Below are 15,977 nucleotides of genomic sequence, written 5' to 3' on the forward strand. Positions count from 1 at the left end.
GCAATATCATAATGGACAAATAGACAGAGAAACACTAACAAAATAAAATGATACTAATAAAGAGTCCAGATCCATTATTTTTGAAACTTTATTAAACTATATAAAATATTCAAGCGACATTTTTTAGCACCCTACTACTATTACTATTACTATTGTTCTTATTATGAGGCTTATTTCAATATAAAGCATGTTATTGATCGACATTGGAAGCTCATGAATTACTTGACTGTCTGAAATTAATGAAAACGCTATCAAGGACCTTGGTACATGCATGCGTGCATATACATATATATATACCTTGCATATTTCAGCCTTATATTTAGAGAAGTCTAGAACTAAATATTGATCTATCAGAAAAATAAAAAAAGAAGTAATAGGATCAGGAAGAGAGACATATTAGTAGGCAAAAAATTGATGATCAAAAGGGAAACAAAAAGGGGAGAGAAAGAGGGAGAGAAAGAGGGAAGAGCGAGTAAATGAGCGGCAGGCAACAGGCTATGAAAATCTCTGAATAAGATTAATATTTTTTTCTTTGGTATATCTTTTACATATATTATTTCTTTTCTTTTCTCAATGTCCGTTACTTGGTAAAGCTTTAGTCTCTTCTTTGGTCCCTTTACAGCATCAATGTACTGTAATGCACTCTAATAACTTTACACCGCCACAAGATATATCAAAGTTGTATGTATTATCTTGTAATATAAAAACAGTACGCGTATACATCTTTTCAAATTTTGATGCCATAAATATAGAATAAATTATGTACATGGCATACATGCAGCTGTCCCATATCCGCTGGCTTTGCTGTTATTTGTTGTTTTACTATGGTAAACATGTAGATTTGCATGCTATATACGATAGTCAATCCATTAGTTTAGAATCAGCTCAGTCTCTCGTGCGAATATAGACTTATACCCAACACAATCTCAACCATTTTATGCGGATGTAAAACAAGTTTAATGATTGCTATTACTACTATTATTATTTTCTTCACCTTCATGCTTGACAGGTTACTTGGACATATACCCAAATCGAGGCTTCCTTGCTTCTTCTTATTCGTTAAACTGGACTTTCAAGGAATATAAGAATTTATTTTCAGCATACATACGTGTGCGTGTCTTTGGTTTTTTATCAAGGACCCTCTGGGAGATTAATGACATTGCCTTGTTCATATTTCTTAAAGGAAAGACTAAGCAAAAACTAAGAGCAGACAAATGTTTCGAGGAGAATTCTAGTATCATTATTATACAGAATTCTCCTTTTCACTGTTATTCTCTTTTTATACATGAGAAAGAAACAGGGAATATTGTTTGTGCAATGATTAAGATCAATTTTATTTTTTCTCATAGAAAAAATCGTATGATTCAGACTAAAGAGACAATATGTTTACAAAGTTCAAAGGGGAGGAAGTTCCAGAGCAGATTATAGTGCACTCACACAAGAAGAAGTACAAAAAAAACCTTGCGTTGATTAGGTGATATAGAATATTAAATTCCAAGGTCCAAGGGTTTTTCAAATAACCAAAATAATAATATTTCATCACACACATAGTAATCCTGTTATTAAGTTTGCTCTTTACTATACTATTCATGATAATTATGATTACTTATCCAGTTGTTTGCTTTTATCTTGGTTGATTAGACTTATTGAAATTTCACTTAATATTCTTCTTCTTTTGTGTTTCTTGTGTAGAAGAATCCAAAATTTGAGTCATTTGTCACTACGGGTAATCATTTATCATTTATTACCATGGAAATACAGACAAATAAAAATTGTGTACAAGTTGAGATTGGTATCACTTTTTTTCCCCTTCTCAGTGCAGGGAAATAAAAAGCTCTCTCTCTCTTTATATATCTAACTTTTATTTTTTATTTTTATTATTTAATTATTAGTTTCATATTATAATTAAGGCAAAAAGGAAAATCGTGGCACAAAAGAAAACGTGGCATCTGAGGCATGATTGACACCACTAAAACCAAAGAAAGAAATAGAGAGACAGAGAGACCGAGGGAGGAAGGAAGAAAGGGAAGAAAGGTTAAATATGAGTGGCTAAACAAGTTGGTGATTTTACTTGTTACACTGCTAAATTCCAGCTCGAGCCAACGGCTAGATATCATCATTATCGTTGTCTTGATGATTATTACCTTTATTCTAATCTGGTGTGTCTTGCCAAAATGATTCAACATAGACTATCAAGAAAATTAGCCATGGATTTTTTTATACCAATGATCTCCAAAAGGAGAAAGAACAATGGTAAATATAAAGATAAATATAATCCTAATGACAATAACAATAACAATAACAATAACAATAACAATAACAATAACAGACGAACTAATCCATGTGTATGTCCAAGTACATGGTGTGTATATAGTGTGTGTATTTAAGCCGAATGTCTGGTGAGCTCACAAGAAAATTGGAAGCAAAATAAAATTGTAAGCCGATGTCCGGATTTGTACCATAATCTCGCGCCAGTAAACTATCCGGCAACACACCGTAAGATATAATATATATTTTATTTATATTTCAAATAATAAATATATTAATTATGATTATTATTATTATTGATAACTTAACAAAAATTTACTGCCTTTTTTTTTCTCTTCCTTTCTTCTTCTTCTTTCTCTTTTAACTTCTTTTCCTTCTTTTTACATAGTCCTTTCTTTCTCTGTTATAACCTACATAATATAAAAAACCCAAAAAGAGATTCTTATAAAACCTTACAAGCTCTTAAATATTGATGTCTTTTTCAAACCATTTGTGAATGTATCATCCATGACATCAATTTTCACTTTCGGCTTCAACCGACACTCCAAAGACAGCAGCAACAACAACAACAACAGCAACAGCAACAGCAATAACAACAGTAATATCCACGAAAGCAGTAACAATAGTAATAGCAATAGCAATAGCAGTAGTATTCATCCTCTTCAAGACCTTCAAAATGTCATCAAACGACTAGATCCCAGTCGATGGTGGGCTCAACTACGACATAAACAACCCCCGGACACCGAGACCTACCAATGGCGCACTCTATCTCCAGACGTACCACCTCTCCCTTTTACAGGAATTCAATCGGCAATCTTGAGGACCGACACAACACAAACCCTCAATTCAAACTTAATACGTGATAGATCAGCTGTTGCAATTGGTACCTTTTTACCAAAGGCTCCACCAAACAAGCGCCAGGTAAGGCTATTTTTTTTTCATTTTGATTATTTTGATTATTATAATACCCAAAGAACAACAGCAGTCAAATATATATAATTATACCATAAGCCATACACTATATTGCATTCCATTTTTATTACATTACATTACATTACATTACATTACATTACATTACATTAAATTACATTGAATTATATTATATTATATTCCATTCCATTCCATTCCATTCTATTGTATTCTACTTGAATATTACAAAAATAGACAAGAGAGCCAAAACATAAAGCATGAATCATAAATCATAAATCATGAACCATAAATCATAAATCATAAATCAAAGCACTATACGTACATATTACTATTCTATACTGTTTATATATTTTTCACTATTTTCGCTGTGATCGGTAGAGACACTTTTATATATATGTATATGTATATTATATTATTTCCTTTTCCGACCACGCTTAGGTCACCTCGGCTGAACTAAGAGCGGAAATTGATCCGAGACAAGAAGAGATATATAAGAAAATAGACAAATCAGTAATAGAAGTAGAAGAGGTATTAGAAGCAATATAAATAGTAGAAATATAAGGGAAGCCTAATGTGCAGGAAAAGATAAAAAATACATATAAGTAAATAAATAGAGGAAAAAAAAAGAGTTTTCTTACTTTTATTGCTTTTATTAGCATTTCTTCATATACAGCCATACATATATGTACATCATTTCAATTCTAATTCCAAATATGATTATGATTATGGTTATGGTTATGGTTAATGATCATGAATTATGATTAATGATTAATGATTAATGATTATGGTTATATTGCTTCCATTTTATTCTTCTTCTTCCTTTACACACCCATTTCTTTTGTCCCAAAGATCACAAAAAAATCTCAAAAATAAAGAACAAAAAGATAAACATAAAAACATATACACATGCCCACCCACACGTCGTACTGATACTTCATTATCTTCTTCTTCTTCTTCTCATCCTTGTTTTTTTTCTACAAAAAAAGCGGCCTCCATTTTCTCCTTTTGACCGAACGAGTACTCGATCAGAAACAAGAACCCTTTATACAATTGTCGAAGAAAGTGATGTGCTACTGGTTCCAGATCCACTATTACACTCTGTATTGAGGGTAGAAGAAGAGCTCTTGCTAGTAGACGACAGCTGCAATTTCAATGACATGCTCACCACCCAATCCTCCGATTGTATTACTCACCACAGCTCCATTGGCTCTTCTCATTCTTCATTCGACCCACATGATGAGTTACAAGAAGTCTGTGCGCCACGAGAACAGGTTGCACCTGTACATCTACCTGTCGCTGTAAAAAAAGACGAAAACGAAAACAAAAACAAAAACAAAAACGAAGACGAAGACGAAGACGAAGACGAATTAAATAATCAAGACATCATCAAACAAAAATTTATCAGCATGATAAATGTTGCAATCGCCTATAGACAGAAACACATACACGACGCTCCAATAGAGACCCAAGTCGTCTTTGATTACAACAACAATGTTCGCCAAATGAGAATGTTGATTAACGGCAATGTTGAATACCTAGATTTTAATGGGTAAGCAAATATACATATATTACGTTTCCTTCAAATTCTTCCTTTCATTGTAGTTATTAACCTATTAATGTATTTTTTTGGGGTATGCATTTGAGTATAGAAATCCACAATATATACCACCAGAAGTATCGATAAATAGAAAATATGACACAGAAATGGCTGATGTCTGGGTTCTTGGCGTGTCTCTCTATCGTATGCTTGCAGGCAAGTATCCTTTCGAAGCGCCCAATGATCGAATACTGTTTGAGAAAATGCTGCAAAGCGACTATATTTTTCCAGACAGTATACCACCAGGTAAATAATAATAAATAGTATCTTTTACACATTTAACTTGCATTGCACTGCATTACATACATACATACATACGTATATGGCTTATGATGTACACAAATAATAATAACACCTACATTAAATTAAAATTAAAAAATTAAAATTAATTATAATAATAGATGCAGTGGACTTGATACAGCTTATGCTTGTTCCAGACAATACCCGGATTCCTTTAGACTTCATAATATCCCACCCTTGGTTAGATCCACCAGATAGAGATGACATTCTAGAGCCACCCAACCCATTTGGACATCGATTCACCAAGTCCCCGCCACCTCTTGACTCACCGTCTTTACCAAGATCACGTTCGGTTGAATTCCAAAAACCACCCAAGCAAAAGAAGTTTGTCAAACGCAAAATATCCCGGCTAGTTGGACTCTTATTTAAAGGACCAAACCAGCCACCCCAATACCCTTATCGTGATCTTGCAAATGTCGGACGACCTGCTACTACTACTATTATAAATATTATCAATTGAGATCAACAAGATCAACAAAATCGGTATTGGTAAATGATAAAAAGTTAACACTATCTTTGGTTTCTTAAATACATTGCATATATACATTTTTTTTGCATTACCACTTACTACCACTATTACTACCACTATTATTATTACTATTACTATTGCCCTTATTCTTATTCTTACTCCTAATCTTAATTTTGTTGTTGTTATTGATCTTTATAGCGTTTTTTATATATATAACCTTGCATTCAAAAGCATATATTGAAATAATTGCACAAACACTTGTATATTTTACTTCTTTAGTAAGAAAACAAAACAAGCATCTTTTCTTTTTTTTTCCAATGCCCAAAATAACATATATATATTAAGAAAAAATAAATAAATAAAAATCTTAACCATGTTTTCGAATTTTATTTGCATTCATATACATATTGATGTTGCTCAAATAAAATTAGGGAAAATTAGGTGTATTTTTTTTGTATATCATTTTTGTGCGATAATGAAAGAAGATTAAAAATAGAACATACGATAAAATATGCGTACTATTAAATCATCGACACAAAATACATCAAAATTGATCGCTCTTATTAGAGGAGGTGTTATCTAGTGGAAAATTGAATATTTTATCCATTTTTAATTGAAATGGCAATTTAATTTCCAATAATTGTTATACGTTTTTCTCGGTTGACGCGATTTAGTGGAAAATGTATGTGGAAAATTACGAATTTCATAATTTTCCACTAACATTTTCCATTAAATATTTCCTCAAAATCAAGCTTATTCTCTCACTCTCAAATTAAGGTATAGGGTAGCCAAGAGTGTCTATTGTATATGTAATTAATTTATGCGATCTTTAAAGGTCGAATTTATTTAAAAAAAAAAAAGATTGAAATTTATGAGGATTTATTTTTCTTATATTTGACACAGTATGATGTTCTCATCAATTGATAAGTTTCCACAACTGCTGCCGGAGTGCTTTGTTTTTTACTGGGTTTGTCCAATCTTTATTTTTAACAGTCACACTTCCATTAGATAACACCTCCTCTATTACAGTTGGTCTGGACAGACTAAAGGTTCAAAAAAAAAGGACAAAATGTTTTAAAATTCTCATTAAATAATACAGCTTACATTTTTGACCTTTTTTTTTTTAAAAAAAAAGCCTTTAGTCTGTCCACACCAAGAATATATATATATATATATGACTTTTGTTTATTTTTCTTTTAAAAAAGAAAGAAAGAAGAGAGAAAAGAGAGATAGTATATAAAAGGGTAGATAAATATGTATTAAGAATCCTCAGACTGATAGCTAAATAAATAATGAGAATAAAGATAGAAAGAAAGAAAAAGGCGAAATATCAACCGTCAAACCTCTCTTTCTGCCTTCTATTTGAGTGTATACGATGTGCTTTGTTTTGTCTTGTTGATATAATATATTTATATAGTTTAATATATAGGTTTATTTGCGAAGGAGAGTGTTTGTAGAAGTGTAGAAGTGTAGGAGTGTAGGAGTGTAGGAGTAAAGGAGTATAAAGCTAATATCGATATTTATGTATATATATATATCGGAGAGAGAGTGTGTGTGTGTGTGTATAAGTGGGAGTGAGTGAGTGAGTTACTCTTTGATTTATTATTATTATTACTATTATTATTTTTCATTATTCAATTGACCAACGTCTTGACTCTGGTTTCTCATGTCCAATGGTAGTCATGTTGTGATTTGACCCAGAGGCAGCAGTTGCGTGAGTGACTACAAGAATTAGAGTTTTAGGATTAACAATAAAATTCAAATATCTATATAAAAACAAATAAATAGATAGAGATAGACTTACTGTGACTATTTAATCCATGATTAAAGTTTCTTAGACAGATTACAGAGACTGGAACAGACACCTACAAGAAAAATAAATAGTATGAATATGAATATATTTTTTAATTTTATTTAGCAATTAATGAATTTATATAGTTTGTTAGTTACTTACCAAGATAAGGGCCATGTCGACACACACTAAATGATTTTCACGAGTTAATAATCACAATTGTTTTTTGTCTTTCTTTAAAAATAAAAAGTAAAATCACAATTACTTACAAAAGAATGTCAAGAATACTCTTGAACCAAGGTATTTTGAAGGGTACATTGCGACTTGAGTGACCATGTAGATAAAGTATCCCATGCTTGCGAGGGACAATAGAATAAAAGCGTACATGGGGATCTTCCTTTCACGTATCAACTATCAACCCAAAAGTATATAAATAAATAAGTATATATAAATCAAATTATTTTGTGAAACAAGCACTAAAAATATAAAAATATATTATATATTATAATACTAATAAGAGACTTACACCCCAGAATGCGGAAATAATCATGGCAATTGAAAATACACAACTGAGTATGATATGTTCAACTAGTTGTTGTATAAGCACTCTCCACTTGTCATCCGTGGTTGCTTCTGGCCACCATGCCACAACCATCAAGACAAGGTATTGAACAGAGAAGCCGAGGAAGAAGAAGAAGTCAAACTTGAGAAGCATCATGAAGATCTGATACATCTTGTAACGATCTATTCATATATATATATATTTAAAAAGTATAAATATAAATAAATTCAAATCATGCAAAACACAAGTTTACTTACCTCGCATAGCTAAATCGGCGCCAATTTTCTTGTAAATGTGCCAACCAAACTCGAGGTAGAGTTTGTAGGCCAGGAACACAAAGATCATACTACAGACAATCATGACACAGATTTGGGTGATTTCTGCCCACTTTGAGGCATGGTAAGATGTACCGAGGTAGTCAATCACTAGTTTCCCACTTGCTTCCAAAGGGTTGAAGAGGGTTGCGGATTGGTGGTATTGAATAACAGAGTAGGCTGTCATACCAAGTTCAAATGCGACCAGCGCAATAAGCTGAATGGTATTTTTTTGGTAAATCTATATACAACAGATAAAGGTATACATATACATTTTTGTTAATAAATATAGATAGATATATAAATATAACAACTTACGGCGTCAACAACAAGTACAACCGTAAATACTTGTGCGAGCATGAATAAAATAAAATAAACCAAGAGTGACCTGGCATTGGCTTGAACAGTTCCAAGACTGTCTTCAAGGTTTTTTTCTGAAGACAATAGTCGTTCGATTCCAGCGATTTCTGTTTGATGGGATTGGAAGATAACGGCTTCAAATACAATTGCAAGAACAGCCTGTATAACACTGAGACAGAATATTGCGCGTGTCCACCGAGACTCTCCAAACTATTATTATTAATTATTATTAATTATTATTAATTATTATTAGTATTATTATTTAACAATAGTAAATAGCAGCAGCAACAATCAATGATTATCGATAGCATCATAGATACACTTATATTCTTTAGAAAAAAGTATACAATTGTAATTACAATTACAATTATAATTAATTTATATATTCATAGTGAAGATACTTGCAACTCGAGAAATAATCCACATGTTACGTCTTTATATTTTTATATTTATTCTTCGTCTTTTGTTTGTTCTTAACAAGCGTCTGTTGTTGGTGATGTCGGTGGTGGTGGTGGTGGTGGTGTTTTTTTTATCGTATGGTTTGTAGTTGAGGCTTGCAAAGTGTATCGTATGGTAGGATTAGTTGACTAGTGCGAACGAATGTAAAGGACTGGAAAGGGTGGAGTTTGTTGTGGGGAACTAAAGAAGTATAAAGTAGTCGCTGGCGAGATGGTATAAAATATAAGGTAAAGTATAAAATAAAGTATAAAGAAAAGGAAGAAAGAAAAGGAAGAAAGAAAAGGAAGGAAGGAAGGAAGAAAGAAAGTGAGAAAGAGAGAGAGAGAGAATTTTTTTTTAGGAAAATAATAATAAAAAAAAAGGTTTTTTTACACAAAAAGTAAATTAAGAATATTAAAAAAGAATTGAGGATTGGGTATATAAAATATATAGAAAAATATTATGGGGTGGAATGGAATAGATAGCAAGAGAGAAATGTTGCTGTCCATCATATACTACAACACAGTACAATACACCACACCACACCACAGTACAGCACAGCACAGCACAGTACATTAAATTACATTACATTACATTATATTATATTATATTGAGCTTCACTATACTATATTATAGACATGTGTATGGATATGGTCATGTATATAATATAATTATATAATTATATAATAAGAGCGCCGCAGTTTATCAATCGACAATGGAACACAAAGTGTACCAAATTGGCTCTTTCCATCTCAGAAATAAATACACGGACACAACACAACACAACACAACACAACACAACACAACACAACACAACACTACACTACACTACACAAAGATGTTGTTGTTTTATATAAATTTCTTTGAATAGGCTCAAACACGAAAAGAAAGGTGAAAAATCACAGCTGGAAGGTAAAAGAAGTCCTTATTAATTTTATGCGCAGTAATAGAGTTATAGTTATTCTTACCTAACCTCTGCCTAGAAATCCATTGATAGATATAAGTATATACATGCCTACCATAATTCAATTCGATTCAATTTGATTCAAATCAATTAAAGCCAATTAAAGCCAATTCAGCCAATTACACTTGGACCGTTCATCTCTCATTTTCTTCTTGTACACATCTTTAATAAACAAATATTACAGTACGATTAATTATCATTATTTATTAATTACTCGTTTTGGTGTAAAATGTAAATTACCAGAGTACAATAAGATACACATGCGCGTATATATATGTATACATGCATACACAAAGAAATCGAGAGAAAAAAGAAGGAATTAAAATTTATAGATATATAGGCACAGGCACAGGAACAGGTACCAAGTATATATCTATATATATTTAAACTAACTACTTCTTTATCACTTGTCAAATAATAAACTTGGTCAATTTAAAATATTCAAAATTAATAAATAATTATTTAATAATAATAATAATAATAAATAATAGAAGGGAAAAAAAAACTCAAAGGCTGTTTCAACTTTTTGATTTTTTTTGATTTTAATAATATTATTAATTTTATTAATTTTATTTATTTGATTTCCATCTTTCTTTAATAACAATAATATACACACACATATACATAAATACATACATACATACATACATACATACATACATACATACATACATAATAGCATATAAAGGGACAAACACAAGCGTACACACATACACACATAGAGACAAACACATAAACATACAGACACAGAAAAGATGCAAGTATCAAATCCTCCACTGGGTGACCAAGCCCTTTTGTATCTAAAGCAAGTTGTAACAAACTGTGGACATGTCGAACGTCAACAACTTCTTCATTACCTTGAAAATGTTGGAAATTTCGACATTGTTGGTCATTCTCCAAGACACATTTCAACACAAATCTTAAAGTATTTTACACCACAAGAACTATGCAAGCTTAGAGAAGGTAATCGAAAGAAAGCTGTATAGAGTGATACGTAGAGAGCGAAAAGAAGAGGAATAATAAGCAGAAGAATAAACATAATACTAATGATAGAAAATAATAATAATAAAAAATTAAAAAAAAAACACTATTTTTTGTTTTGTTTTGTTTTGTTTTTTTTTGTTTTCTGCCATTCATTCATTCATTCATTCATTCATTCATTCGTTCATTCATTCATTCATTAATATAATTACTATAATTATTATAATGATAACAATAATCTGTCATTCTAGTATCTCGACGTTGGAATCTAAAGGCTACTGACAATGAACTCTGGCAGGCACATTCTGTGTCTTATAGCATGCTCCCAGAAAGCCATCACTTGAAATCACAAACCGATTTTGATCAAGAATCAGCCTTTCCGGTTTATCACGATCTTTTCCGACGTGGAATGACCACCGCCAAAAACTGGGAGACTTTTGGCTCAAAACGGTACGAATATCACTTCCATATGGGGCCTGTGCTGTCTCTACTCGCTCTCGATTCGTCCCGGATTGCTTCAGGAGATATTGACGGCACAATCCATGTGTGGAATATGAGACGCCAAGCTTATGTCGATCGAATCCACGCCCACAAGAGTCACGTGTCGTGTTTGGCTCGTAGTGCAGACGTGTTGGCGTCTGGTTCGTCTGACAAGAGTATCGTGATACACAGCCTGCCAGATCTGAAGCTGAAGACACGCTTGGTGGGCCACGAGGCACCGGTCACATCGTTGGCGTTTGGTGAATGTGGTAGCTACGAGGGAATCCTGTTCAGTGGCAGCGTGGACAGATCGATTCGTATTTGGAATATCTGGACTGGCAGTGGCAGTGGCAGTGGCAAAGATAGTGGTAACAATGATGAGAGATTTGGCGGTGGCGGTGATGGCAGTGGGGCGTGTATCCGGGTACTCTGGGGACAGGAAAACACAATCCTGTCGCTTGTTTACATCAGTCCGTTCCAGCTCACTCAGGACCAGACGCCATTCGAACGCCAGGCTGTTGCTAGTAACCGGGCCGGCTGGCTACTTTCGGGATCGACGGACCGAACCATGTTCCTCTGGGATTTGCAGAAATCGAAACGCGACAAGCCGCGCGTGAGTCACAGTGTGATGGAAGTCCATGGACCGGTTACTGCTCTGTCACTCTACGCAGAGTGGAACAACTGCTCTATGAATGACCAGACACCACCCTCGAACCCGTACGTCAAGGCACGGCACCCGATTTCAATCCCCCCCTTTGTTGTATGTGCCGGCCAAATGGATCCCACAGTCACCCTCTGGTCCATCCCAACCCTGGCACCCACAAAGGTCGAGTCACCCATCAGTCACAACGGCACCATCTGGGCCATCGAGTGCGCACCCATCCACTCAAAGATCATCACGGTTTCGGGAGACCGAACGGTTCAGGTGTGGAATCTCAAGGCCCCAAAGACGGTCATGCTCTTGGAAGGATTCGACAGTGCGGTCGTGTCGTGCTCGATAAGTACCCAAGAAGATCTCTTGTGTATTGGCATGGAATCTGGAGCAATTGTGGTCTATAACCTTCAAGAGTTTGAGAACTCAACTGGAGACTAAATCTATCTATATATAAAGGGGTTCCTACAATCAAACTAATCAAACTATATAATTATAAAAAATACAATAAAATATTTGCTTTTTTTGTTGCTACTGTTGCTGTTGCTACTGTTGCTATTGCTGTTTTTATTAAGATTACACATCAATTATACTTTACAGAACAGGCGCACCATCTTTAAAAACTTACAGGCAGTGTCACGTCCCACACAAAGGTAATTAGTGGTTTGTTTTAATTGATGTGACATGGTGTGTAGAACGCCAATAAATAAATACTAAAAAAAGGGGGGAGTAGGAGTAGGATTAGGAGGAGAGGAGAGGAGAGGAGAGGTGGATCTGTGTTTTATAACAAAAAGATGTATGGATAGATATGCTGTATATAAAGTATCAAATCAAATCAAATGTAATAGAATAGAATAAGAAGAAGAATTAGAATTAGAATTAGAATTAGAATTAGAATGAGAATTATAAGAGATAAGTCTATGTACTTTGTGGTATATTCTATATATACATGCAGTGTATATTGTAGATGAGGTATTTAGGTCCAAAGTTAATAAAACAGAAACAAAAGTGTGTGTACAGAATGCAGCTGAATTGAAATAGATGTACACACACACATGGAATATAGTGGGTACAAATTATCCCCTTCTTTATCTCTCTTTCTATCTCTCTCTTTTGGCGTTGTCTATCTTTGATAGAATCAATTGAGATGATGATAATTACAGTAGAAAAATAGGAAACTTCATCATATTATCATTATCGTTATCATTATCATTATGGTGTAGACTGTTAATTTGATATTTCTGTATATATCAATCTTTTGTTTTTGTAAGCCACGAAAAATAATGGTAGATGAACGATTGTTGTAATACAACATTCTATCAGTATATTTTATCTTTAGGCGAGTAACTTACTAATGTCTCCATCTAACTTTGCAGACCACCAAAATAAGATATAAATATTTAAGCAGCCTAACTTTAATCGAGTACACCGTATTCATATTTACTTCTCTTTTTTATTTATTTAAAGAAAAATAAATGGTGTGCTTCAATAAATACAAAATCTACTGTGTATACATATCAAGTATTCCACGTTTTTATTTTTATTTTACTCTTTTTCATATTTACATCATGATTATCATGTACACTGACAAATGAATATACATATATACATATATAAGCTGATTTAGATACATGGTATTATACCGGCCTACGGGGGGATAATTTATTTAAAAACAGTATAATTAATTGAAAGAATTAAGGTACTTTGCATATAAACACTTGGAAAAAAGAAGAAGGCATTCCAGCGCCTTTGTAATTGTAAGTATCAGTAACAATTTCAGCAACAATAGAAGCTATAATAGCATTTGTAATCATGATTGCAATTGCAATTGAATATGGAATTGTAGTAGTCAGATAGTATATATGATTTCTTCTTCTTCTTCTTCTTTTTGTGATATTATTTTTACTGGTTTATTTGTGTGATAATTAAACGGGAAAAAAATCAACGACACGCCTGTATTGAATTCAGAAAAAAAAACAAATATTTATAAATAAAAACTCATTTAGACATTGCTGTCAAGATGTGCGTACAGATTACAAAACAAGAAAGGCGGGGTTTAACAGCGCGGCTATTCTCCAGCAATCAGGTTTTACCCTTTTGTGCAGATCTTTGTTCATTTTTGGATATTTCACAAAAGAAGAAAAATAGTAAATTATTACTATCCACACAGACACACGCACAGCGTACACACACGTACAAGCACACAAGCACACAGGCACATGCTCGATAAAAACTTACATTTATACATACCTGTATATATCAATTTATTTGTATGTATGCACCCCTAGATAAATCAAACAATTGGTTGTAGAATACTGATATCTATACAATAATCAATACACAAGTATATATATATATATATATGTGCGTATTGAAGCTAATTGATCCAGAATAAGTCAAGTATCAATTGTACATATTTGTCGTAAAATGCACCAAAAGGACCCTGTAAGACTATAGTACATACAAGATGACTACTTAGATATTCAATTATATATATATATTTACGAGTATTTTAGAGATCGTATGTATGTGTACATGTAAATAGTATACTTTCCATGTTTAGATACTAAAAGATGTGTGTGTGTGTATCAGTGTGTAGATATTTCACGACTTTGATTTCCAGAGTAGGAAGAGGGTTTGGGTACATCGGATAACGGGTCCATTGATCTTTATTTTTTCTTTTTTTCTCTCTCTCTCTCTCTCTCTCTTTGAATCAAAATAAAATAAAAATAAATATTTATAGCAAGGGTGGAATGTATAAATACTAATATATATTTATATATATTTATACATGATCAGCCTCAATGGAGTACAATTTCCACAAATAAAGTAGCTTGCAAGATTGTGTATCAATGACAGAATGATTTAGTAAACTATGCCTAATTTATAACTTCTAGAATGACTAGCATCGTTGGGTGATTTTGGCGATGTTACTATCTAGATACTTGGATATCTTGGATATCTTGGGTACTTGAGTATCGAGAAGAGTCAGGACTATTGATATCAATATCAAATCTATAGTATTGTAGAAAGCCAATTGCCTAAAGACAAATATAAAACAACAAATTGTATCTCTAAAATAAATCCTTGTTCATTTCACATCGTTCGATTCTTTCTTTTTCTTTTTATTCTTATTCTTATTGCTTTCCACAATCTATATGGCTGTCCACTGATACTTTCTGTCTGTCAATTGAATTGTATTTTATCGTATTGTATTGTATTGTATTGTATTGTATTTATGATATATATATGTGTGTGTGGATCTATATATATTTATGTATGTATGTATGTACGTACATATATTTACCGAGGGTTACCCTGCCGATAAAGCGGGATGTTAGCCCATCCCACATGCTTGAGCCGGTTCTTCCGAGAAACGTCCCACTTAATAATTACTATGGTGATTTATTAAACACAAAAAAAACAAAGCACTTATATATATATATATATACATAAAAAGTGCTTCGAAACCCTGATGATCGTTAATAGTGGTTCACGATTGTTTTCTGACTACATAGGCGATCTTGAGCAAATAATAGTGTAACTGGTGGGAATGGATCGGTGAACTATAGGGTACCTTCTACCCTCCCATTCCCCCCACCTTTCTCTCTTTCCCTTTCCTTCTTCTTACACTGACTTTTTATTATAATAGGGTTTGTATTTTGGGGGAGAAGTTTATTGGGTTGCTATGGTGAATAAAAATAAACTTATATATATATATATATATATACATTTGTTAAATCGAATGACTTGGTTTTTTCCCCAGAAACAATACACCCCATCCGTACCCAGTATCTTTCTGTGTACCAAAAAGAAACAAACTAAAAGAACTGTATAGATATTATACATATCGTCTTCTTCTATTCTTTT

At 32.9% G+C, this 15,977-nt stretch overlaps 3 protein-coding genes across 3 annotated transcripts; 2 read left to right on the plus strand and 1 right to left on the minus strand.

Moving 5' to 3' along the window:
* Positions 1-2,775: 2,775 nt before the first annotated feature.
* On the plus strand, positions 2,776-5,555 carry PHYBLDRAFT_151354 (hypothetical protein; the record flags this gene model as incomplete). The annotated part of the gene is made up of 4 exons (XM_018432672.1): positions 2,776-3,189; positions 4,185-4,747; positions 4,848-5,041; positions 5,197-5,555. 4 exons carry the CDS (start codon positions 2,776-2,778, stop codon positions 5,553-5,555), a joined length of 1,530 nt encoding a protein of 509 aa, XP_018285487.1.
* Positions 5,556-6,975: 1,420 nt separating this feature from the next.
* On the minus strand, positions 6,976-9,358 carry PHYBLDRAFT_183506 (hypothetical protein). The gene is made up of 8 exons (XM_018438780.1): positions 8,998-9,358; positions 8,551-8,802; positions 8,176-8,473; positions 7,883-8,100; positions 7,626-7,767; positions 7,519-7,544; positions 7,369-7,429; positions 6,976-7,286 (listed from the first exon to the last, which is right to left on the minus strand). Exons 1-8 carry the CDS (start codon positions 9,016-9,018, stop codon positions 7,195-7,197), a joined length of 1,110 nt encoding a protein of 369 aa, XP_018285488.1. The 5' UTR covers positions 9,019-9,358; the 3' UTR covers positions 6,976-7,194.
* A 1,249-nt stretch (positions 9,359-10,607) lies between these two features.
* PHYBLDRAFT_183507 (hypothetical protein) lies at positions 10,608-12,646 on the plus strand. Its single transcript, XM_018438781.1, has 2 exons — positions 10,608-10,957; positions 11,227-12,646. Exons 1-2 carry the CDS (start codon positions 10,750-10,752, stop codon positions 12,546-12,548), a joined length of 1,530 nt encoding a protein of 509 aa, XP_018285489.1. The 5' UTR covers positions 10,608-10,749; the 3' UTR covers positions 12,549-12,646.
* The last annotated feature ends 3,331 nt before the right edge of the window (positions 12,647-15,977 follow it).

The sequence above is a fragment of the Phycomyces blakesleeanus genome, assembly GCF_001638985.1.
Source record: "Phycomyces blakesleeanus NRRL 1555(-) unplaced genomic scaffold PHYBLscaffold_29, whole genome shotgun sequence".
NCBI lineage: Eukaryota > Fungi > Mucoromycota > Mucoromycetes > Mucorales > Phycomycetaceae > Phycomyces > Phycomyces blakesleeanus.

Coding starts and splice junctions, on each gene's coding strand:
- PHYBLDRAFT_183506 (XM_018438780.1), bottom strand. CDS start 9,018: ATGTGGATTATTTCTCGAGTT. Junction 8,101..8,175: donor CGCCGATTTAGCTATGCGAG/GTAAGTAAACTT, acceptor ATATATGAATAG/ATCGTTACAAGATGTATCAG. Junction 7,287..7,368: donor TCATGGATTAAATAGTCACA/GTAAGTCTATCT, acceptor TAATTCTTGTAG/TCACTCACGCAACTGCTGCC.
- PHYBLDRAFT_183507 (XM_018438781.1), top strand. CDS start 10,750: ATGCAAGTATCAAATCCTCCACTGGGTGACCAAGCCCTTTTGTATCTA. Junction 10,958..11,226: donor ACTATGCAAGCTTAGAGAAG/GTAATCGAAAGA, acceptor CTGTCATTCTAG/TATCTCGACGTTGGAATCTA.